This window comes from Lepisosteus platostomus, chromosome 6 (assembly GCF_059453375.1).
Source record: "Lepisosteus platostomus isolate fLepPlt1 chromosome 6, fLepPlt1.hap1, whole genome shotgun sequence".
Lineage (NCBI taxonomy): Eukaryota > Metazoa > Chordata > Actinopteri > Semionotiformes > Lepisosteidae > Lepisosteus > Lepisosteus platostomus.
The window spans coordinates 4,107,369-4,132,426 of NC_142616.1; the positions used below are offsets into that span (position 1 = coordinate 4,107,369).

The 25,058-nt window shown below is 45.8% G+C and overlaps 4 protein-coding genes and 1 long non-coding RNA gene across 11 annotated transcripts in view; 4 read left to right on the plus strand and 1 right to left on the minus strand.

The window, feature by feature from the left end:
* LOC148659658 (butyrophilin subfamily 1 member A1-like) overlaps positions 1-25,058 on the minus strand; it is a 106,584-nt gene that overhangs the window by 64,589 nt on the left and 16,937 nt on the right. The window contains exons 4-11 of one of the 4 annotated variants that reach the window (XR_015939741.1): positions 24,126-24,404; positions 20,075-20,182; positions 19,143-19,169; positions 18,830-18,856; positions 17,313-17,339; positions 16,773-16,799; positions 12,289-12,974; positions 11,978-12,111 (exon numbers count right to left, since the gene is read on the minus strand). The exons of 1 other annotated variant lie outside the window; for it this stretch is intronic. Coding sequence is in view for 2 of the 3 variants with exons in the window: in XM_088637433.1 (XP_088493559.1) it covers positions 12,427-12,974; positions 16,773-16,799; positions 17,313-17,339; positions 18,830-18,856; positions 19,143-19,169; positions 20,075-20,182; positions 24,126-24,404 (1,043 nt within the window). In the remaining variant the exon portion in view is untranslated. Of the gene's footprint in view, positions 1-11,977; positions 12,975-16,772; positions 16,800-17,312; positions 17,340-18,829; positions 18,857-19,142; positions 19,170-20,074; positions 20,183-24,125; positions 24,405-25,058 lie in introns of those variants that run through there. 2 more of the 4 variants (XM_088637433.1, XM_088637435.1) reach the window with 2 other exon arrangements.
* Positions 1-25,058, plus strand: part of LOC148659659 (butyrophilin subfamily 1 member A1-like) — an 84,849-nt gene that overhangs the window by 46,222 nt on the left and 13,569 nt on the right. The window lies entirely within an intron of this gene.
* The window catches only part of LOC148659660 (butyrophilin subfamily 1 member A1-like), a 179,114-nt gene that overhangs the window by 24,775 nt on the left and 129,281 nt on the right, over positions 1-25,058 (plus strand). The gene's annotated exons all lie outside the window — the stretch shown is intronic.
* LOC148659661 (fructose-bisphosphate aldolase A-like) lies at positions 4,241-7,238 on the plus strand. The gene is made up of 6 exons (XM_088638108.1): positions 4,241-4,250; positions 4,295-4,437; positions 5,052-5,135; positions 5,757-5,931; positions 6,027-6,226; positions 6,882-7,238. The coding sequence occupies exons 1-6, from the start codon at positions 4,241-4,243 to the stop codon at positions 6,975-6,977; spliced, it is 708 nt and encodes a 235-aa protein (XP_088494234.1). The 3' UTR covers positions 6,978-7,238.
* Positions 7,273-9,874, plus strand: LOC148659662 (uncharacterized). Its single transcript, XR_015939753.1, has 3 exons — positions 7,273-7,942; positions 8,175-8,213; positions 8,698-9,874. It is a non-coding gene; the product is annotated as an uncharacterized LOC148659662 (long non-coding RNA).

Genomic DNA, 25,058 nt, shown 5'->3' on the forward strand with positions numbered 1-25,058 from the left:
GAGGGTGGAACTGTTGTGTACGTTTTCATATTTAGCTATCACTACCATCTACTGTGTGTACATTAGGTACGTATTACATTACAGTTCTGTTATTTTCTGCTACCACAAAATCCTCTGAATTTTCTCTATGTGGATGTACACCTGAAAGAGGCACATCACATTCACAAGCTCCAGTATAATAACAGTTTAAAATTAATAAGCCTAAACAGCATACAACTTAATTCTATAACTGGAAAAGGATGGTCCCTCAGCACTGACCAGGAATGGAAACCGGCGTTTTCTGGCAACAGCCCAACTGCTCCACGAGCCACGTTAAACTTAATTGCTCCACCTGGTGGCTTTACAAAGCACTGCAGTCACACCACTGAAACTTTCTAAATAGCTGCGGTCTCCCGCAGCCGCTGGAGTGAACTACTGCAGTCTCCCTCGCTCATTCGGAATAGCTGGATCTGCACAGCATCGTGCAAATAGTCTGAGCTTTCGACATTTCTTACAAACTTTCCCATAAACTGGGCACTGTCTAGGAGAGAGCTGTAATCCGCTATGTCCACATGCATGCTCTGTGTATGCGTTTGTTTATTACCGTTTTATTTCTCTCAGTAATTGCATGTTTTTTTATTTCATTTTTTGGTCACCACGCGTACAGTTTTCTTCCTGCACATCGCTTTTACTGCTTCGGCTGCCTGCATATTCGGACGGCTTTTTCCACATCCAAATCTTGCTCTCTTAGCAACCTTCCCCTGAGTACATGATCTTTCATTACAGGTTCTGTTAACTCTCCACACTCACGTTTTGCTCCGTATTCGCTACTCAGATATCGATCAATCGTTTCACCTGGTTTCTGTGCACAAGTGGAGAATCTGTGTCTCTCATAAGTCATGTATCGTTTCGGAAGGCAGTATGTTCACACGTATCCAGTATAACTTCTAACTTCACGTGTTCTCGGGCTTCAGACTGAAAGCTGTTCTAAACCTCCAGCGCTTCCTCCCCGATTATATGTAATAAAATGGAAACTTTCGTTTCATCACTTCTTTCATCCGCAACAACTGCCGATGAATACACTTCGAATCGCTGTTTAAATCGATTCCAGTTTCCAGCAGTATTACCTGAGGACTGCAGACTGGGGGCGGCTGGAACTTCTCCACTTTCACCGGCGTTTTCTTCCCTTTGTTCAGTTTGCTACAATTCCTTCCCCGACCCGTGTTTACTGAAGCTGCACCGCTTCTGACACCATATCGTGATTTAAGGTTCGTTTATATAAAAATATCTCCAACACAAGCAATGTGTTTAACTGAACTTGAACGGTGAGTCAGCAGTTCGCTCACGGGTCAGCCACCTGCGAGCTCACACACTAGCTTACTCCAGGGAGTGTCTCACAATTACTAGACCAACTAAAACACAAGGGAGTGTGTTAAAACTACCCATCATGACAACCCCTCTGTGTGTCTCCAGTGTCCAGCTCTCCTCTGTCCAGGATCTCTGTAGTGGTCAGTCAGGGTGTGACGGAGGGACAGTGGTCCTGGATGACTGATCTCAAGCCTGTTCTGTATGAAGCCCTCTGTGTGTCTCCAGTGTCCAGCTCTCCTCTGTCCAGGAGCTCTATAGTGGGCTGTCAGGATGCATCAGAGGGAGAGTGGCCCTGGATGGTTTATTTTCAGATCACTTCTGTCAACACGAAACCTGGAGAGTATTTTGAATGTGGTGGCTCCCTGATCAGTAGTTGCTGGGTTCTCACTGCAGCACACTGCCTGGAACTGTGAGTAACTACAACTCTACTTTACCCAAAATATAATAATTAATAATAATAATAATAATAATAATTTCTTACACTTATATAGCACTTTTCTGGACACTCCACTCAAAGCGCTTTACAGGTAATTGGGACTCCCCTCCACCACCAGCAGTGTGTGCTCACTCCCTCTCTCTCTCTCTCTCATTACAGGGTGACACTGGGGGCCCTCTGGTGTGTAAAGAGAACAACAGATGGGTTCAGGTTAGGGTTGTGAGTTTTATAACCAGTGAGAACTGCGAAGCCCCCAACACCCTTGGGGTCCTTATCCGGGTGCTCAGCTTCAGGCCCTGGATCAAGAAGAATACAGGTGTTTGAAGCTTCATCTGATGCTGGGGAACAGCGCCCCCTGCTGCTCAGAAGCTCAGTGCAGGCTCTTCAGTTCACAGATCTGACTCTGTTTGTAACAAGAGCAGATTATCTCACCGGCTGCACAGTTCCTCTCCCCCCTCTGATCCCTCCCCCTGCGACTCTTGGCTCTGCTCTGCCTCCTGTGAGAGATCACTTGTACTGAGACTCAATAAAGCTCCAGTCATTCACACTCCTGTGAACTAGCAAGGAGAGGATGACCTCAGGAATAGTGATTGTGTAAATTTTATCATTTAAATTATATTAAAGAGAATATTGTTGTGTACATTTTCATATTTAGCTATCATTACCATCTGTGTGTACATTAGGTATGTATTACATTACCGTAGTGTTATTATTTTCTGCTACCAAAATTTACCTTTGAATTGTCTCTATGTGGATGTAAACCTGAAAGAGGCACATTATGTTCACAAGCTCCAGTATAATAACAGTTTAAAATTAATAAGTCTAAACAGCATACAACTTAATTCTATAATTGGAAAAGGATGGTCCCTCAGCACTGACCAGGAATGGAAACAGGTGTTTTCTGGCAACAGCCCAACTGCTCCACGAGCCACGTTAAGCTTCATTGCTCCACCTGGTGGTTTTACAGAGCACTGCAGTCACACCACTGAAAATTTCTAAACAGCTGCGGTCTCCCGCAGTATCTCGCAGCCCCTGGACTGTGAACTACTGCAGTCTCCCTCGCTGGCACTGGCTTTTATAAGAGACTCTGGGGCTCCTGTCTCTGTACACACCTGCACTGGCTTTTATAAGAGACTCTGGACCTCCTGTCTCTTTACAGACCTGCACTTGCTTTTATAAGAGACTCTGGGGCTCCTGTCTCTGTGCACACCTGCACCGGCTTTTATAAGAGACTCTGGGGCTCCTGTCTCTGTACACACCTGCACTGGCTTTTATAAGAGACTCTGGGGCTCCTGTCTCTGTACACACCTGCACCTGCTTTTATAAGAGACTCTGGGGCTCCTGTCTCTGTACACACCTGCACTGGCTTTTATAAGAGACTCTGGACCTCCTGTCTCTTTACACACCTGCACTTGCTTTTATAAGAGACTCTGGGGCTCCTGTCTCTGTGCACACCTGCACCGGCTTTTATAAGAGACTCTGGGGCTCCTGTCTCTGTACACACCTGCACTGGCTTTTATAAGAGACTCTGGGGCTCCTGTCTCTGTACACACCTGCACCTGCTTTTATAAGAGACTCTGGGGCTCCTGTCTCTGTACACACCTGCACTGGCTTTTATAAGAGACTCTGGGGCTCCTGTCTCTGTACACACCTGCACTGGCTTTTATAAGAGACTCTGGGGCTCCTGTCTCTGTACACACCTGCACCTGCTTTTATAAGAGACTCTGGGTCTCCTGTCTCTGTACACACCTGCACTGGCTTTTATAATAAACTTTATTTTATATAGTGCCCTTAAAGTGCTTTACAGAATGACAATAAATAAGAATACACCAGATAAAACACAATGACAGCGCACAGAGGAGACCGTGGAGGGTGGTAGTGAGAAGAGCAGAGGGGTGAGGAACGAGACCAGTGAAGTACAGACTCTTCTAGAGAAGGAGGTTTGAGTCTGGATTTGAAGGAGTTGAGAGAAGGAGACTCTCTGATATCCTTGGGGAGAGAGTTCCAGAGCTTGGGGGCACAGCAGGAGAAGGCCCTGTCACCCCTAGAGTGTAGACAGGCTAGGGGATGTACTGGAGTGTCCAGTCAGTGTGTCTGTATTAACCCATCTCTCTCTCTTAGTGCAGTGTTAATGTACTGGAGTGTCCAGTCAGTCAGTGTGTCTGTATTAACCTCTCTCTCTCTCAGTGCAGTGTTAATGTACTGGAGTGTCCAGTCAGTCAGTGTGTGTGTATTAACCCCTCTCTCTCTCAGTGCAGTGTTAATGTACTGGAGTGTCCAGTCAGTGTGTGTGTATTAACCCCTCTCTCTCTCAGTGCAGTGTTAATGTACTGGAGTGTCCAGTCAGTCAGTGTGTCTGTATTAACCCCTCTCTCTCTCTCAGTGCAGTGTTAATGTACTGGAGTGTCCAGTCAGTGTGTGTGTATTAACCCCTCTCTCTCTCTCAGTGCAGTGTTAATGTACTGGAGTGTCCAGTCAGTGTGTGTGTATTAACCCCTCTCCCTCTCCCAGGTCTGGACGGGCTGTACGAGCGCTATGCCCAGTACAAGAAGGATGGCGCCGACGTGCTGAAGATCACACCCACCACCCCCTCCCATCTCGCCATCATCGAGAACGCCAACGTCCTCGCCCGCTACGCCAGCATCTGCCAGATGGTACGAGCCGGGGTCGGGGGTTAAGAGACGCATTCAGTTCCGACATCAATTATATTTCTTTTCCCACTTGAATTGACACATCTGAGAGAGTTTACCCCATCAAATTCATTTTCCTAACACTTTCATTCTGACGTAGTTTTGTAATACACATCCTGTACTGTCTAATGCAGCACTAAGTATGTGGAAAAGCAGAAAATTATGTTGGGTAAAAAGCTGGACTTTAACTGGGCCCCAAAGTATAGCGACGAGGTTAGACATGTTCCAAGTACCAGCTGGATCCTGACCCTAGCCCTAGCTGGGGTGGAAACTGAGAGATTCGGCAATGCATTTCTGAAGCCTTCCGCTTAACAGGTTTAAAAAGAAAAGGTTCCTCAAACTAAAAAAAATAGGAACTCCAACAATCAAATCCCAGTGGAACAACCAAAATTCCGGTAGGACTGGTGGGCCCTGTAACCAGTTGGACATACTGGACTAGTTAAGGTTTTTGATTTGGAAGCAGTGCGTGCGTGTGCGTGCGTCCCAGTCTGTGAGCTCTGGGCCTGCTCCCCTGTGCACCCACCTGCGAGCGCTGCCCCAATCCGTGTTAACGCAGTGCCGTCGTGTCTGTGCTGCAGCATGGCATCGTGCCCATCGTGGAGCCCGAGATCCTGCCCGACGGAGACCACGACCTCAAGCGCTGCCAGTACGTCACTGAGAAGGTGAGAGAGTCGGGGCACGGGAGGGGGTGAGAGAGTCGGGGCGTTGGTGCGTTATTGTGCTACCCCTAGAAGTGGTCTTACAGTGAGCTGCAGTTCCCCTGCTGTGCCTGAGCACCATGGGGGCGCTGTTTCACACTGGAATAATTCCTTTGTGCTGCGGTTCCCCTGCTGTGCCTGAGCACCATAGGGGCGCTGTTTCACACTGGAATAATTCCACAGCTGCAGTTCCCCTGTTGTGCCTGAGCACCATGGGGGCGCTGTTTCTCACTGGAATAATTCCACAGCTGCAGTTCCCCTGTTGTGCCTGAGCACCATGGGGGTGCTGTTTCTCACTGGAATAACTCCTTTGAGCTGCAGTTCCCCTGCTGTGCCTGAGCACCATGGGGGCGCTGTTTCTCACTGGAATAATTCCACAGCTGCAGTTCCCCTGTTGTGCCTGAGCACCATGGGGGTGCTGTTTCTCACTGGAATAACTCCTTTGAGCTGCAGTTCCCCTGCTGTGCCTGAGCACCATGGGGGCGCTGTTTCTCACTGGAATAATTCCACTGAGCTGCAGTTCCCCTGCTGTGTCCGTTCCTCGGTGAGTTTGTCCGCTTGCTGTTGTGGCTGCTGTGCCTCCAGGTGCTCGCCGCGGTGTACAAGGCCCTCTCCGATCACCACGTCTACCTGGAGGGCACACTCCTGAAGCCCAACATGGTGACCCCCGGTCATGCCTGCACCCAGAAATACACGCCCCAGGAGATTGCCATGGCAACGGTCACCGCCCTGCGCCGCACCGTGCCCCCCGCTGTGCCAGGTCAGGGGTCGCGGGAGTGTGAGGGGGGTTACATTTCGAGGGTGTGGGGTCCGGCGGTTGTGTGACGCCCCTCTCTCTCTCCCTCTCTGTCCCAGGGGTAACGTTCCTGTCCGGTGGGCAGAGCGAGGAGGAGGCCTCCATCAACCTCAACGCCATCAACCAGTGCCCCCTGCACAAGCCCTGGGCCCTGACCTTCTCGTACGGCCGCGCGCTGCAGGCCTCCGCGCTGAAGGCCTGGGCAGGCAAGAAGGAGAACGCCAAGGCCTCCCGGGAGGAGTACATCAAGAGAGCAACGGTACTGACCCACTGTCTCACTGACTGACCCACTGTCTCACTGACTGACACACTGACCCACTGTCTCACTGACTGACCCACTGTCACACTGACTCACTGACTGACCCATTGACCCACTATCTCACTGACTGACCCACTGACCCACTATCTCACTGACTGACCCATTGACCCACTATCTCACTGACTGACCCACTGACCCACTATCTCACTGACTGACCCACTGACACTCTGACTGACTCACTATCTCACTGACTGACCCACTGACCCACTATCTCACTGACTGACCCACTGACACTCTGACTGACTCACTATCTCGCTGACTGACTCACTATCTCGCTGACTGACTCACTATCTCGCCGACTGACCTACTGACTGACCCAGTGACGAAGTGACTGACCCACTGACACACTGACACAATGACATGGAGGAGAGCACCAAGCCCTCACAGGTACTGACACACCGACCGACGCACTGAAACCTGCCACAGAGAAACAGATCAGGACCGCTTCCTGCTTTTTAAGGAAATAAGTGCCCTGGACAGTCGATCAGTGAGGGTTTCCCTGGGGACCAGCAGTGAAGCCGGGCGGAGGGGCAGTCTGCTGCTCGGACACTCTGTACTTAGCCGGTGCTGATATCTGTCTCTCCCTCTCTCTCAGACTAACAGCCAGGCTGCGGTCGGGAAGTATGTTCCCACCGGAGACAAAGGCGCAGCTGCTGGAGAATCCCCGTTCGTCGCCAACCACGCCTACTGAGAACACTCCACCCCCTGATGAAGACACGCCCCCTGCCGTGACATAATCGTGGTGGGGGCGGGACTCTCGAGGGGAGACGTGGCGAGACGGACAGCTCCTTCAACCAATCGGGCGCCTGCGTTTGTGTAGTTAACTGTGCTGTCCTGGTAGTTGTAGACCCTTCTGTGTGATGTCACTTCCTGTTCCATGTTGTGCCTTCTCTCTCCTTTTTGCCTCTAATATTGGGGGAAAAAAATAAATAAAGGTAACCCACAAATGCTGGATTTTGAGTTTATGGGGAGATGTTGTCAAATTGTTTTTACTAGGACGGGAGAACTTACCCCTGTCTCCTGCGGTCAGTGAGCTTGTTACTGAATCAGGAAGTCCAGCAGTGATGTGGACTCAGGGTCACTCCTGAGACTACACTGTGTGAATGAAGAGTGCTGGAGGTTCGAGGGGGCTGTCTCACTCCTGGGCTGCTCAGGGACAGGTCGAGCAGAAGGAAAAGACTCAGTGTTTCAGCTGCAGAGTCTCTACAGGCCTGAGGGAAGACGAGGAGAGCAGGAGAGTCCTGTGCTGGTGTCCTGAGACTGCTGTAGGGAGGAGGGGATCAGTCCAGCTGGCTGTCTCTTGATTTCAAGCAGCTGAACTACAACAGGCTAAACTCAGGCTCATAACTGAGGTCCTTAGGCGGTTTCCAGTAGCGTTAGTGATATTGACAGGCAGCCCTGAGCTTGATAGCTCTATTAACCAGTACTGGACACCACAGGAACACCGGTCAGCTCAGATACTTGACACAGCTGGGGCTGATGCTGACCAGCACACACTTCCACAGGAAGAAGCATTAACAGATAATTCCCCTCCGGTGTGTGTGACAACAGGAGAGATGGGAGTCCTCAGGTGTGTTTGTGTGACAACAGGAGAGACAGGAGTCCTCAGGTGTGTGTGTGTGTGTGACAACAAGAGAGACAGGAGTCCTCAGATGTGTGTGTGACAACAGGAGAGACAGGAGTCCTCAGGTGTGTGTGTGTGTGACAACAGGACAGACAGGAGTCCTCTTGTGTTTGTGTGACAACAGGAGAGACAGGAGTCCTCAGGGGTGTGTGTGTGACAACAGGAGAGACAGGAGTCCTCAGGTGTGTGTGTGTGATAACAGTAGAGACAGGAGTCCTCAGGTGTGTGTGTGTGTGTGACAACAGGAGAGTCAGGAGTACTCAGGTGTGTGTGTGACAACAGGAGAGACAGGAGTCCTCAGGGGTGTGTGTGTGTGATAACAGTAAAGACAGGAGTCCTCAGGTGTGTGTGTGTGTGTGTGTGTGTGACAACAGGAGAGACAGGAGTCCTCTTGTGGTTGTGTGACAACTGGAGAGACAGGAGTCCTCAGGTGTGAGTGTGACAACAGGAGAGACAGGAGTCCTCAGGTGTGTGTGTGTGTGTGACAACTGGAGAGACAGGAGTCCTCAGGTGTGTGTGTGTGTGTGTGTGTGTGTGTGTGTGTGTGTGTGTGTGTGTGTGTGTGTGTGTGTGTGTGTGTGTGTGTGTGTGACAACTGGAGAGACAGGAGTCCTCAGGTGTTTCTGTGTGATAATAGGAGAGACAGGAGTCCTCAGATGTGAGTGTGACAACAGGAGAGACAGGAGTCCTTAGGTGTGTGTGTGTGTGTGTGTGTGTGATAACAGGAGAGACAGGAGTCCTCAGGTGTGTGTGTGTGTGTGATAACAGGAGAGACATGAGTCATCAGGGGTGTGTGTGTGTGATAACAGTAGAGACAGGAGTCCTCAGGGGTGTGTGTGTGTGACAACAGGAGAGACAGGAGTCCTCAGGAGTGCATGAAAACAAAAAGGACCATGTTTAAGGTTTTATTTATTCTCTTTGGCTATTTCAAGTAGTGAGTCAGAAATGGACTGTAAAGCTGGTATCACGTCACTGCAGGATCCCAATAGAAAACTGAAAAACACTCTGGTCCCTCTCCCACAGTGATCTTGAGTGTGAGGCTCCTCTGTTCATCTCCTCACACACTGGCTGACCCTGACACAGACTCATGGGAGAACCAGCTGTGACACTGGGCAGAGAGAACTGAGACCCGTTCTTCAGCACAGGGACATTAAACTCTAAAATACATTTTCCATGCAAACAAGATTCTTCTCAAAATCACGTGGCTCTTGTGTGCTTCTGAGAACCAGCCCTGTGGTTTGGGGGAATGAGAAGAATAAAAACCACACTGTTATCTTAATGAGCACTGAGACCACTGATGTAGAGAGGAACGTCTTCATGCTGGACCTCAGCAGACCTTTCTCTCATCTCATCCTGAGTCTGCAGGAAACAGTGTGTCTATATATACGATGTGACCACGTTCCACAGACACCACCAGACAACTTCTGATGAGCTGAGTACAGACCAACAAGAACTGAGTTGAAGTTCTGAGAGTTCTGTGAAAACCAGGAAGGTGAAAATGATTTTCCTGAACTTCCTCTCTTTGGGTATACATCTTAGACTTATTTGAAGATGAATGAGTTTGAATAAAATATAGTTTGTTGAGTTTAAAAATTAACTTAGAATGTCAATAACAATTTTGTGTCTGACCTCTGATGTTGTTTTCTATTTAGAGATTATTGATAAACTTTTGAAGCACTGTGTCTCCTGTCCTGCTGTGTGTTTATTACTGAGGGAGTCTCTGTGATCTCCTCTCTCTCACTGTGTCTCCTGTCCTGCTGTGTGTGTTTATTACTGAGGGATTCTCTGTGATCTCCTCTCTCACTGTGTCTCCTGTCCTGTTGTGTGTGCTTATTACCGAGGGATTCTCTGTGATCCCCTCTCTCATTGTGTCTCCCGTCCTCTCTGGTGAGACTCTTGGCTCTGTTCAGCCTGCTGTAAGAGATCCCTTGTACTGAGACTCAATAAAGCTCCAAGCATTCACACTCCTGTCTGCAGTGATTTTATTGGTCTTGTGGTCCAGGTCTGTTTGTAGTTTGTTCCGTCTCTCAACTGACTTTCCCCAGTTTCACAAATGCGGAAGGGACTTCAATGGAGTTTTTACATTTGTAAATGAGCTTCCAGATCATTAGGATCACAATGCAAATGTAGAAATTAGACAGTGTTTCGGTAGACAGGCTCGACGCAATGGAGGTGTTCAGGTGCAGAAGGCTGGCTGTACTTTTTCGAAAGGCAGAAGTCAAGACTAATTTTTCCTTGACTGACGTGACATTGTTAATGACTGTACAATTGTAACGTGGAGAAAGCAAGTTTAAACGTTGCAAAGGACCCAGTGAAGGTTTCTTCCCTGTAACTGATCTCCCTGTAGATGGTAGGGAGCTGTGTCAGCATGCGTAGGCTGCAAAGGAACCAGGAAGGGTTTATTCCTGCTGAAAAGCGGAGAAAGGAAACTGCAGAGATAATGTAGCAGGAGAAGAACAGCCGGGAGGTGGGAGAAGGGAGAGGGGAGAGACAGAGAGACCATTCAGAAGGTGCTGCAAAGTGGAGAGGGGGAGAGAGATGTGTGAGAATAGAGACGATTACAGCACGTTTTGTTCCAAGGTAGAAAGAGGGACAAAATAATGAAAGGAAACAAATATACTTTATTAAATTACACGAAAACCAGCCTGTCGTTGAGAGAAGGAGAAGAGGTGAATCAAATTTCAGAATCATTTTTGTTTCTGTTGTCTTTCTGCTGTGGGGGTTGAGAAAATCTTCTTTGAGAATACAGACAGAGAGATCGGTGTGATCATGGCCGTCTGAGGTGAAATGAGACACTAGGGGCTTGGAGAGATCTTTCATCTTCACAGCCCTGACGTGTTCTCTGAAGAGTCTCCGAGTCTCCTTCCTGTTTCAATATTACACACATTTTAATTATAATGTCTTACATTCAGTTGAGTAAAACAGCTATTTTAGTCATACAGACATTTTAGTCAAGAAGTTTAATTTATTTGCATAATGTATTTCTAAGAAAATATGTAACAGCTCTAAGTTCGATATTCATTTTGTCAACAGTGTTTTCCGCGGTACAGCGCTGCGTCACGAAGCGAACAAAGTGAAATATTTCAGATGCGGTCGGAGAGGGCGGTACTGAGAGTCCTGAACTGGACGTTTCTCAGGTTGTTCTGAGAGTCTGGACTAAACACGGCTGGGATTAAAAAAAGGAGCGAATTGTAGCACGTTTTGTTCCAAGGTAGAAAGAAGGACAAAATAATGAAAGGAAACAAATACACATCCCAAAGTTACAAAAATAATCCTTCAGACAATGATGTTGAATACACAAACTGCCGAAGCAGTGCAGTAATCTCCCGATGCAGTCTCTCGTGTTTTGGGTTAGTTTATATATATTAAACACAGCTGAACACAACATCAGGAATGAGTTTAACTTCACTTCTTACTAGAACAGCAGGTCTGTCGCCATCTTCTAACCCGCTTGCTCTAGGGAGCGTCTCACAATTACCACACCAACCAGCGCACAAGGGAGTGTGTTAAAACTACCTCTCACGACACAGTCCCTCTGTGGACAGAGAATCGTCCACATGAAATGTCCAAACGGCAGGACGGAAGACAAGACTGACACGGAGCCCAAGTTTCTGTCCCTGAAGAAAAAACTCGCCGCTGCCATAAACTTTTGGGCTTCCATATGAAGGAAAACAGAGCTTCACTGGCCGATTATCACACTTCATTGGGAACCAAAGACCAGAAAAAAGAGTAACGGACACAGCGCGTCCACTTTCCCCTGGGTCAGAGATCACATAGAACTTCCCTCACACTAAGCAAAGCTCCACACAATAAACCCCATAAGAACATAAAATACACAATACTGAACATGCTGATGTGACCCTGTCTAAGAGGAGCCGGGTATTAGACTGGCTGTAGCTGCTCACAGACGCACCGCTGGTTACAAACTACAACTCCCATAACCACCCTGAGCCACTTCCTGTCTGCGTCACAGTCCCTGTTCCTCCTGCTGTGGTGACGTCAGCGGGTCCCTCCCCGTTCTGGCAGCTTCACGGTCACCGGCGCGCGCAGGAGAGACTCACACGGGATTTCATTTTTAAAAGTTTATTTTCTTAAAATTAGAAAAAAAAACACAGCAGGGTTTCCAGAGATATTTACAAGTGAGGAGTACAGCAGGCTGGTAGCGAGTTATCTCGCCCTCTCTCGTACATGTTATTTTCCCCTGTTTAATTTTGTATTTATTTAATATAAACACGACACAACATCATCATTTCTACAATTACTATTATATTTATGACATATTTTAAATAAAAAAAAAACACACGGGGGGGTTTCCAAAGATATTTACAAGGCAGGAGTACAGCAGGCTGGTAGTGGGGTCTACCTGCCTCTCTCATACATGTTTAAAACGTTTAAATACAACATCGTCATCATTTACAATTCCTACTATATTTCTGACCTCATCTCACTGGCCGTCAGTAAACCCGTCTCCCAGTGTGAGCAGTGGACAGAGAGCTGGGAGAGAGTCAGCCTGTGTTCATGAGTCAGTGACGGGTTTAATCTCCACACTGACAGCAGGCAGCAGCTCAAGGTCTTTATACTGATCCCCAGTCCAGAAGACAGGATAGATCTTCTCCCCCTGAGGGAAGACCATGTCAGTGAAAGTGTAGACATGAGCTCTGGACTCCACTGTGTAAAAGGAGACCGTCCTCTCCTCAATATCCACACACACCCCCATCTTCCTGGGGCGCAGACTGAAGGGGAGAGGGGTCTCAGGGTCAGTGAGAGCAGAGAAACCAGGGTAGTAGTCCAGACACCAGTAACCCTGCTGGGGAGAGAAGCTGATCCACCCTTTCCTCTTTGCAGACTCTCTGGTCACTCCTATTGTCCAGCTGTCATTCACCTCCACCTCCCAGTAGTGTCTCCCTGAGGTGAAGGCCTCCCTGCTCACGACACATTCCCAGTGATCAAACCTGTGAGGATTGTCAGAGAGATCCTGTTCCTCCTCTCCCACTCTCACTCTCTTCCCATCCTCAGACAGGCTGAGCCAACAGTGAGCTGTATCAGGGTCCAGAGTCACAGCAGCTGGGGAATAAAACACAAACATCACAACAGGCTCCTGCCGATCACAGTCCAACTCAACTCCATCAGACTGTGAAATGTCTTTGTCCCCAAACACACCGAGAGAGAAACACCAGTCAATTACTAATGACTGCTCTTCCCTTCCAGAGAAACGACATCTTCTTCACTAGTGTTACACATGGGAGTGATCCCCAATATCCTCTAAATACAAACATTAAACACTTGTTTTCACAGCGATGAAACTTTATTTTTTTAAACGACATTATTAATAAACACAGGACCGACCGGACTGCAGGAGAAACTACAGCCCGACCACTGGCTTTCAAACACTTCACAACCCACCACAGCGACCTGTATACTGTAAGAAACTGGACAGCCTGTCTGTTAAACCGGTTTATTTCAAATCCCAGTTCAGCAGCTCGTTCATCTTCTCTGAGACCATTTTCCTGACGACGCAGAATAAAAAAGTGCTGAATTCAAAGACTGTGTACTGCTCGTTTTTACAGAAAAAAAAATATAATGGAAAAAGCAAAACCTTGCTGAAAGATAAGAAAGCCTTCCCACTTACTTTGAAAATGCGAAGAAATATCCAAAGTGTTCAATTTAAAGCAGAAATAACACATCCAGAAACCCGGAGAGAAAGACGAGAGAAACAGAGGCGCTCATACTGACTTCAGACTGCTCGCGCTCACTGTCCGCCTCTCTGATAGGAGACACCAGCTGTCAATCAGTGAGCTCTGACCACTGAGAGACGGGGTCAGGGCTTATACATGCCCAGAGCGAATGTGGGTTTTAATCGCTCTTTCGCTGATCTCCCTGTCAATCAAGTGACGATCAAAGTGACTCTTATCAGCTCTTACTTTTTGACTCCTGGTGCCTAGAGAGGCTGACACAGCCACCTACATGAATTTATAAAAACACCTGACTCATTTCTAGACAGGGAGCCCCATTAGTTCTGTGATGATGAAGGGCGCCCACTCCTGGACAAGAGTGGAAACCGCAGCCTGATCCCTGAAGCCGACATGACAACATCTTCCACTGATATTTCACACTTGTTCTGTGTAGAACAGGACACAGTGTCAAACACTGACTTACTCCACAGGAGAGTCTATCAGTCTGGAAACACAGACACCCTCTAGATCACTCCTGTTTGAAACGAGGTCCCCAATATCACAGGCAAACAACCCAATACACACTCACTCTGGTGGGACTAGTGAAATAATATTGACACTCCAGTGTCATTCTTAGTGAAACACACCACTGGGTCTCTTAATGACCAGGACCATGTGAGAACACCAGCTGGGCTGAAGAGAAAGACCCCAAAGTTATTACCCCTGGCCAGTAAGAGGAGCCCTACAGCCCCAGTAAATACCCCTCTTAAACTAACCATGAGCACCCGACTCTGACATGTCTGAGCTGCTCTGAGGAAAACAGGCCACAGAGACACTGACTGACTTCATGTCACTGAAACAAGGTCAGTAAAGAGAGATCAGAATTAATTACCCCCTGTCCTGAGAGGAGGGCACTTCTCAGCTCAATACTCTACTGCCCCTTCCTTTCACAGTGCTGGCATGAGTAACTGAACTTCTTATTTTGGCAGGAAATACATTATTTATTGTATTACTCTTGGCCTAGGAATAGTCCCTCAATTCAAATTAAATGTCCCCAACTGTTATAGTAGTTTTATTCACACATACATTCTTAGACACACTGTCACTGTGTCACACTAAGGAGATAAAGACCTGTCTGATATGGAAACACAGAAGCTAAATTTACTCCCCCTGCCCTGTAAAGAAACACCCAAATCTGAGGTAAAAACCCCAATCTCTACTGACAGTAGAGATTAATGAACTGATGTTGAAATGACTGATCTATTCTGAGACAAACACTCCACTGAGTCTCTTACTGAACCCCCATCACTGCAGCCTGTCTCAGTAGAGCTCACAGCTCTCAGGTTTATTCTCCAGATCAATCACAGCCTCAGGGAGCGCAGTGGGAAGGGTCTGATTTCCTATTTACAGTGTAGAGACTGCAGCAGCAGAGTGGGAAAAAGACAAACAAACAAAGTACAGCTGCAGTATCCCTGGAAAAGCAATGCCAAAGAGGGAAGAAACATAAATGATGAAAAAGGCCACTAACTGTACAAAAAGAAAAATAATCCTTACCATGGAGAAAAACACAAAAATAATCCTTATATTGCAAAAAACCCTCACCTGAGTTCAAGGATTTAGCACCAACTTTAAAGCCCTTTAAGAGAGACAGTGCTTCTCTTGTGCCTTCAGACAAGCCTGACCAGACCTGCCTTCACTCCCCTTTTATACACTGCAGGGCTGTATAGACTGAAACACACACTGAGACTGGGGAGCATATGGGGAAAAACATTCATGCCCAGATGAAAATAAACTTTTCTTACTTGATACATCCTCTTGTAAATCAGGATATATAAAAACAGAGAAAAATGGGGTTTGTTGTGTGTTCTGTGTTTTGGCCCAGTCTTACAAGACGTACGGTAATCTGAAAAAGGGCACTGCTGTTAGGAGACATATGGTAGTTAAACAGGTACAGGCTGCAAAAATTGCCCCCAGGTACCAGGGCTGGTTTACAGGGGGTCAAATCTAGTTTATGTCAGTTTCAGATAGGAAACTGGTTTTTAAACATGGAGTGGGAAGATATTTTTAAAACCCAGAGTAAGAGAGAGAGAGAGAGAGAGAGAGAGAGAGAGAGAGAGAGAGAGAGAGAGAGAGAGAGAGAGATAGAGGACAACAAGCTGCAGGAGAGCCCAGAGTAAGAGAGAGAGAGACAGAGGACAACAAGCTGCAGGAGAGCCCAGAGTAAGAGAGAGAGAGACAGAGGACAACAAGCTGCAGGAGAGCCCAGAGTAAGAGAGAGAGAGACAGAGGACAACAAGCTGTAGGAGAGCCCAGAGTAAGAGAGAGAGAGACAGAGGACAACAAGCTGTAGGAGAGCCCAGAGTAAGAGAGAGAGAGAGACAGAGGACAACAAGCTGCAGGAGAGCCCAGAGTAAGAGAGAGAGAGACAGAGGACAACAAGCTGCAGGAGAGCCCAGAGTAAGAGAGAGAGACAGAGGACAACAAGCTGCTGACTGAAGTGTCAGGTGTGTTGACAGAAGAGTTCATAAATGATTGATGATATTTTTTTCTATTTTTTTCTTTCCTGTAAACAGATAAAGGTTACACATGCACAAATATATTTATGTTAAGAGAAACTTGCACCATCATTTTTATATGGTCCGTAACACTGTTTTCCCATAGGATTTGGACAGCTGTTTGATATGAGTGGCTCTATACCTGATTCCTCCTGATATTCCACAGTCATTCCCAAATCCAGGGTCACTGGCTCTGCCACATTCAGCCTGTAGACCCCCAGTCAGGAGTGAGCAGAGACCAGAGCACATGGCCTTCAGGGAAAATGAGTTTTCTACACTGTCAGCCCCCCCAGGAGAGACTCATACTGGCCATTGGACTGAAAGACATTGGGGAAAAATGTTCCCCAGACTTTCAGCCCAGAGTAAGAGATAACTACTGGCCATTAGACTGAAATACAGTTTGTAGACAGAAATACTCGTATTGAAGCTTGGATTAATCTTCACAGAATCCCAGTTAGATTTCATGTAGGATGTTACAGAAACACAAGACTGAAATACATCTACTTCAGCGTACACACCAAAACAACAATCTCAAACAACAAAGAGATTCTGAGACTAAATGCAATAACCAAGGAAAACAAGCTTAATATCTTCATACCACAGGTGCCTCTGTTATCAAGAGCAGACAGACCTACCTGCAGCACTGCAGATCCACCTCCATTCTGAAACACAGAGACACAGACACTGTTAATCACAGTGACACACTGGAACACAGAGATACAGACACTGTTAATTACAGACACACACTGGAACACAGAGATACAGACACTGTGAATCACAGTCACACACTGGAGCACAGAGATACAGCCACTGTTAATCACAGACACACACTGGAGCACAGAGACACAGACACTGTTAATCACAGACACACACTGGAACACAGAGACACAGACACTGTTAATCACAGACACACTGGAACACAGAGACACAGACACTGTTAATCACAGTCACACACTGGGACACAGAGATACAGACACTGTTAATCACAGACACACTGGAACACAGAGATACAGACACTGTTAATCGCAGTCACACACTGGAACACAGAGATACAGACACTGTTAATCACAGACACACACTGGAACACAGAGATACAGACACTGTTGATCACAGTCACACACTGGTAATAAGATGTCAGTACTGACAGTCAGAAGCTTTTCATATGATATACATACGTGAATAAGGAATGTGCTTCAAAGCATCTGCAGAGAGAGAAAGTAGTTCTTTATTGTATTAAATAGTATTGCTTCTTACTTATTATAACATGTTATTATAGCAAAGTTTATACTACAGTCTGCAGTCAGTTCATTTCAGGATCCCCAGTCTCCACTGCAGTGTGGATCAGAGCAGTGATTTCATAAAGAACCAGCGGTGATAGTGAGAACAGATCATTGCTCAGTCATATGTTTTACATTATTGACTGATCTCTCACAGCATGAGTGACCTGTACCCATAGTGACCAGATCACTGACTGAGTGACCTGTACCCACAGTGACCAGTATCACTGACTGAGTGACCTGTAACCACAGTGACCAGTATCACTGACTGAGAGACCTGTACCCACAGTGACCAGTATCACTGACTGAGTGACCTGTACCCACAGTGACCAGTATCACTGAGTGACCTGTACCCACAGTGACCAGTATCACTGACTGAGTGACCTGTACCCACAGTGACCAGTATCACTGACTGAGAGACCTGTACCCATAGTGACCAATATCACTGACTGAGAGACCTGTACCCACAGTGACCAGAATCACTGACTGAGTGACCTGTACCCACAGTGACCTGTATCACTGACTGAGTGACCTGTACCCTCAGTGACCAGTAACACTGACTGAGTGACCTGTACCCACAGTGACCAGTATCACTGACTGAGTGACCTGTACCCACAGTGATCAGTATCACTGACTGAGTGACCTGTACCCACAGTGATCAGTATCACTGACTGAGTGTCCTGTACCCACAGTGACCAGTATCACTGACTGAGTGACCTGTACCCACAGTGACCAGTATCACTGACTGAGTGACCTGTACCCACAGTGACCAGTATCACTGACTGAGAGACCTGTACCCACAGTGACCAGTATCACTGACTGAGAGACCTGTACCCACAGTGACCAGTATCACTGACTGAGAGACCTGTACCCACAGTGACCAGTATCACTGACTGAGTGACCTGTACCCACAGTGACCAGTATCACTGACTGACTACCCACAGTGACCAGTAACACTGACTGAATGACCTGTACCCACAGTGACCAGTATCACTGACTGAGTGACCTGTACTCACAGTGACCAGTATCACTGACTGAGTGACCTGTACTCACAGTGACCAGTATCACTGACTGAGTGACCTGTACCCACAGTGACCAGTATCACTGACTGAATGACCTGGACCCACAGTACTTCTTATCCTCAGTGTCTGTTTTGACTGTGACTGAACTTTAATGTTGTGTTTAAGGGGATGAATATTCAGAAGACCTTCTAATGTAGCTGAATTCCAGCTCCACTACGTCTTTATTTGGTGTACTTGGGAAAGTTATACACAGTAGAGTTTGGCTGAGAAAAGTTTTTTTTTTCACATTATCAGGCTAGAGCTTTAAAAAACATGAAACACCAGAGAGGTTCAGAACTACATTGATCACTTGTTGGCTTTAAGAGTACAGCACACAGACTATAGAACACTTACCCAGTTCTCTCTCAAGTAAGGGGTTCACTGCAAATAATAAAGACATTCAATGGATAGTTTAGCGTGTGGAACAAGATTGAAAAATAATCTAATATTTCACACAATCCCGTTGAACTACAAAATAGTCCAAGGACTGAAAGAAAAATGCTTGTGTACATTGGCAAAAAATATATGAAAAAACATTAAAAGAAAATCAAAACTGCATTTTGAATGTCGACTTGTCTTGAATCTTAGGCATACTGGGCTTCAAAGAGTCTGTTATTTCAAATTACAGTGGTTACAATAAAGACTTAAAATGACACAATTTACTTACCTTGTGATGCCAATAGTGTCTCCTGCTCTGTAAGAAACAGACAGTCAGTAACACTGATGCAGGCCTTTGCACTGGCACAGGTATTTATAGAGTCTTTATAATATAATATGATATGATATGATATGATATGATAATGTGACATGATTCAGATTCCCGGAGTGTCCCTCCATTCTGAAAACCAGACAGTAGAGGTCCTGTATTGACCATAGTTGGGATGAGTGTGTGTGGAGCTCGTGAGATGTGTGTATTTGGATTAAGAGAATTATTAAATTTACAATGTATTACAAGTAAAGATTATTTCTTAAGGATAGTATCTAAGAGAACATCAGTTGCATTAACAGTGGCCGAGTTCCACGAAGTGCTCAATATAGCTGCTGAAATATAGAGAGTGGATCTGGCCAAGTGTTTGAGTGTTTCCACAGGAACACTGAACACACTCTGTTCTGAAATCACCATAACCACTAACCCACTCTTCTCCAGGGGGTAAGAGAAAGGATGGAGCCCAGCAGGAAGATTCTGGATGTGCTGGGCTGCTGTGAGTTTCCACACAGCTGAAAAGTTCAGATGTTCACTGTTGTTTATAGATGCTGATGAACCAACTTCTGACAACGTTTAGACTGACTCACCCCCACTATATAAAAGCTCACAGTGAGACCAACCTGAAGAGAGAGAGCTGCTTTAACACTAGAGAGGCTGGTTCTGTAACTGCTAGGATGGCTGTTGTGGGCCGGTACTGGCTCTGACTGATAGGAATACTGTAGATCTCCCAGCACAGCCCTTTCTGAGAAGATGATCTCCTGGGGTCTACAGTTCTAGACATGGTGTCCGCACACCATCAGAGTTTGATGTCTTGTGCTGCTCATACATTGTCATATAGTGGGATTTAAAACCGAACCTAACACACACATACAGCATCTAAAATGAGCACATACTGTCCATTCTTCTCCACTGGATCACCAGAAGTACTGATGCTGCTACAGTAACAGCTGCTGTTAGGAAGAGAGCCACCATCCATCCAGAGGGAGCAGGGAAATAGTCTCCTGGAAAACAGGACAGGAATATTATCCCAAAGAAGCACTTGTGTTAGGTGCTAATGAAATCTAACATACAGTAAATGAAAGAAAAAAACATTTGGATTTGAATTTGAATTTCAATCTATATCTATTGAATTTGCAAAGGATTTTATCAATGGTTTAAATGTTTCACACTCATACTTTTTGGTTTGTGGAACATTTCAAAATCTGAAGACTGAAGGGCTTCAGAGACAGATTGCGGATCTGCTCGGTTGACACGCCAGCTAGGGTTAGGGTTAGCATTCCCACACTACTTCGATTATTATTACGCTCAGCGCTGGATTTTGGGACCTAAGTCAGCTTTAGGATGCGATAATTTGCTGCTGGCTTTCTTCAGAGACTGTTGGCTGCCTGGACAGTGCAGTGCACAGTTCAGTAATACAATTACAAAACTGAGTCAGTCAGACAGAAATTGTAAGAAAACATTATTGAATCGAATAAATTTGCAATCTGTCAGGTCCCAAAACAATTGCATCAATCTAATATGATTTGATTATCGTATTTCAGGAAAATATATTAGATTTTATATGTTACAAAAACATATAAAATACATAGCCTAACTACCATTTAAAATGTAATGTGGCTGTACAGAATTTGTTTTGGAAAAAAACATATTCATGGAAAAGTATTCAGTGAATGTCCACTGATGTCCACATCATCTACAATGTTGCTTCCTTTCATCTACATTGCCTAGAATAGATCATCTAGATGCCAATATTCACCCCACTGTTTTACAAGCAATAATTAAAATTATATAAAAGGCTTATCAGTGGTGTATGGAAGCCCGTTTCCACCAGGGAGTAGAAAAAAACACGCTATGGTATCTCGCAATTGCAACTTAGTATCTCAGAATTACGACTTTAAATCTTACAATTGCGACTTTTAATCTCACATTTGTGACTTCGAAATAGCCCATATTTCATCGTCTGTCCTTTTGTTATTGTAACGGATTCGGGTTCTAGGGATTGTGCCCTCGCCGCTCCCACCCTAGTTCGTGCCTCCCTGCATGGGCTCGAACCCGGGTCTTGCCAGCTGAGCTAAAGAAGACCTTTTTGAAGTAAAAAAGGACATACAATGGAAATATGTAAAAAGTATAAGTTTCAGGTTGTATAATTGTGAATTCCTCTGGATGTGAAGTGTCTATTTCTGTATCCTTTTTTTTATATTCTGTCTCCTTTATTGTATTTCTGGTGTTTAATTAAAAACTTTTTTAAAAAAGCCCACCGTGCACTATTCCATCTGGGTACTACCAGCAGCCATATCACCCTGCAACTCACAAGTGGCAACCCACTGAAGCTAAGCAGGTGTGAGCCTGGTCAGTACCTGGATGGGAGACCTCCTGGGAAAAACTAAGGTTGCTGTTGGAAGAGGTGTTAGTGGGGCCAGCAGGGGGCGCTCACCCTGCGGTCCATGTGGGTCCTAATGCCCCAGTATAGTGACGGGGACACTAGACTGTAAACAGGCGCCGTCCTTCGGATGAGACGTAAAACCGAGGTCCTGACTCTCTGTGGTCATTAACAATCCCAGGGTGTCTCTCGAGAAGAGTAGGGGTGTCACCCCGGTCTCCTGGCCAAATTTCCCCATCGGGTGTTATCAATCATGGCCTCCTAACAATCCCCCTCAGTGAATTGGCTTCATTACTCTGCTCTCCTCCCCACTAATAGCTGATGTGTGGTGAGTGTTCTGGCGCACTATGGCTGCCGTTGCATCATCTAGGTGGGGGGGACACACTGGTGTGGTGGAGGGGAGTCCCCTTTACCTGTAAAGCGCTTTGAGTGGAGTGTCCAGAAAAATGGACACTATGGAAGCCTCACTGGCAGAAATGGGATTCTATAAAAATTAGTGTAATTAATTTGATTTTTATCAGGGCACTGTACAAGACAAGTCTTCAGGCTTATAGATCCCATGATCCTGTACGATTCATGAATATAGTGTAACGGACAGGCTGTACGATCTGGTTGCGCATAACAGGGATGCTGGCTACTGGGGCTAAAGAAAGTGTTCTTTAGCTCAGCTGGCAAGACCCGGGTTCGCACCCCTGCAGTGAGGCACGAACTAGGGTGGGAGCGGCGAGGGCACCAGCCCTAGAATAACAAAAGGACAGACAGTGAAATGTGGGCTATTTCGATGTCGCAATTGCGAGATATCAAATTGTAATTCTGAATTTTTAAGTCGCAATTTTGAGTTTTTAAGTCACAATTCTGAGATACTAAGTTGGAATTCTGAGATACTAAGTAGCAATTGCGAGATACCATAGCTCATTTATTTTTACTCCCTGGCGGAAATGGGCTTCCATAGTGGTGCATAATGTACTCCAACAATATTATGGTAAATTGCAATTTAAGTATATTGATATAACTACGGTGCAGAATTGTGTGAGCTACAGTACAATGCATGCAATGACAAAATCATTCAAATCCAAACTTTTTTGCTATTGCATGTTTTTTTTCTTTTAAATATTGTATGTTTTTGAAGCCACTATTTCAACACTACCAAATCAAATGATCTGCTTTCTAATTACTATTTATACACAATTATTGATAAATCTATATAATTCTATTACTATCGAATAGATATATAATTCGATTAGTGCTATACAGTATCTTATTTGGAGTTTTTCAAAATCATGTTATTTAATTGAACTGTTTTTCTCTAGTACAGTTTGTATACAGTATGAATACAGTATACAGTATTTTCGCAGAAAGCACTAATAGACTAATAAGCATTTACTGTACTGCTGTGTCTGACAATCACGAGCAACTGCAGGACTGTAAGGATCCACTGCGCCACCTGGAAGTTATACAGAGTAATGCAGTCCTGCATCAGATCATTAGAAAAATAAAAAGGCGATTCCATGCTGGAGTCTGTGACACCGCAGTGACTGATGCAGTAAATCTACTGACTCCTTGTGCATTGTAGATGGCCACCTCCAGAATTCAAACAGTTTTTAACAACCATGAAGTCTCTGTGTGTAAAAACAGGAAGGTACAGCACTGACAGTGATTATAGAATGTCATTTTAATGAATTATCACGTTTTTGTCAGGTTAACAGGCTGTAGAAACAGCAAACAGATTTAATTAGTTTAAATCTTAAATGTTCAGGATAAATTAACACTTAATAAATAAACATCTAGACACATCTAATACTTTCATGTAGGTAGTGTCACGGATGTCGGAAGGGCATGCCGTGGAATGACAAGGTGAGCAGTAGAGACCCTATGCGTAGCGGTAAAAGGGGCAACACAGGGGTTAGCCCAGGCTCAGGGGGTCAGACGATATCAGAATAGAAACCTGTGCCCTCAGGTCATGGACAGGAGTGACCTGGTGCTAGGCGGGTCTCAGGACATCCGTACCCTCACTGCTGAGCGAGGAGCAGAGCAGAAGCAGGAAGTAAATAGGCTACACAACAAGACACACCAGAAAGACATGAATAATCACAGGGAACTAGGAAGAGGAGAGAAGTAGAGAGCCCTCCAGGAGTACAGGGCGTGACAAGGGCGGCTTCTGATGCCCAAAAAAGAGCTGCACAGCACTGGGGGGAGGAAAAACCTCATTTAACTGGCTGTGGGAGGGAGAGGAAAATAATTTCAGGAAATTTCAGTAAATCCTGATTTTCAGGAAATCAGGAAATCATTTCAATTTTCTCTCTCTCACACCTGAAGAAGTCTCCACAGCCAAAATCTTGTGTTTCTTTTCTTTTTAGCATGGATTTAACATTTAACACTTGTCATGAATTCATGAATACAAATTAGGTGAGCATTACAGAGCAGAGTAAATATTAAGCCTTGAGTGATGATAATAAACTCCTCGTGCAGGTTGTGTTTAGTGTCCCAGGTGTGTTATACCCTGGGTGTGTGTTATACCTCAGCTGTGTTGCAGGTGAGCTCCAGTGTTCATGTTTAATACTCACTGGGTATGTGGAGCTGAGATCCCCAGTCTGGCTCAGGAAGAGCACTTCTCACCAGGCAGGAGAAGATGTTGGACTCCTGTTTGACTGGGATGGAGCTGCTGACACTGAGGAGCCCCTGACTGTCCGTGTCCACTGTGGGGGGCTGTGATGTCACCTCGTTTCCATCCCTGTCTGTCCAGATCACTGCAGGTTGAGGGAACCAGCCCTCTGATCTGCACAGCAGCTGGGCCTGATCTCCTCCAGGGGAATGGAGAGACACTGAGGGCTGGGAGCCCAGGGCTGTGGATTCAACACAACAGGAGACGTTTCACAGCTGATGAAAGTAAATTGAAGTAAATGCAGTTGTATTCATGCTTTGCTTATAGACATTATTAGAAAATTTAGATATAAATTATAGACATGTTTAGGATCAAGAGTTTAAAGTTGTTTCTTAGTCAGGATTTAAACTTCCAAATGTAGTTTCACCATTCAGAATACAGCTGATTTACCAACAAATGAACTGAAGAGTTGAAATATCACTGTTGTCTGTGTGTAGGAGAGGGGGATCAGTGTCACAGTGACACAAGACTGGAGCAAGACTTGATTTTCTGGGTGATGTGTACTCTCAGTGTAGTGTTCTGTACAGTTGGTAGTTTAGATGTGTGTTTTGTTGCAAAGCACTATGCAGTGTACTGGATTGTGATATGCAATGTTGTGCTGTTTTGAGTTGTGATTTTTATGCACAGGTGACCGGTAGCTCAGTTGTCCCGGGACACAGTAACATTCTCACACACAATTGCATTCAAATTGTCGGTACAGCCCTCCAATCCTCCAACCAGTCCACTCAATCATCCTGTTGATCTCATCTATTTAACACTGTCTGCGCTACTGGATTGCTGCTCTGACATTCTGTGCTTTTTTCAGGAAGTGCTTCACCCTTCCTCTGCTCTGAAA

What these genes read in the sequence shown, in the direction of transcription:
- LOC148659661 (XM_088638108.1), top strand. An exon ending in GCCAGTACGTCACTGAGAAG is followed by an intron (nt 5,136 to 5,756) that starts GTGAGAGAGTCG and finishes CTGTGCCTCCAG; the next exon opens with GTGCTCGCCGCGGTGTACAA. An exon ending in AGTACATCAAGAGAGCAACG is followed by an intron (nt 6,227 to 6,881) that starts GTACTGACCCAC and finishes CCTCTCTCTCAG; the next exon opens with ACTAACAGCCAGGCTGCGGT.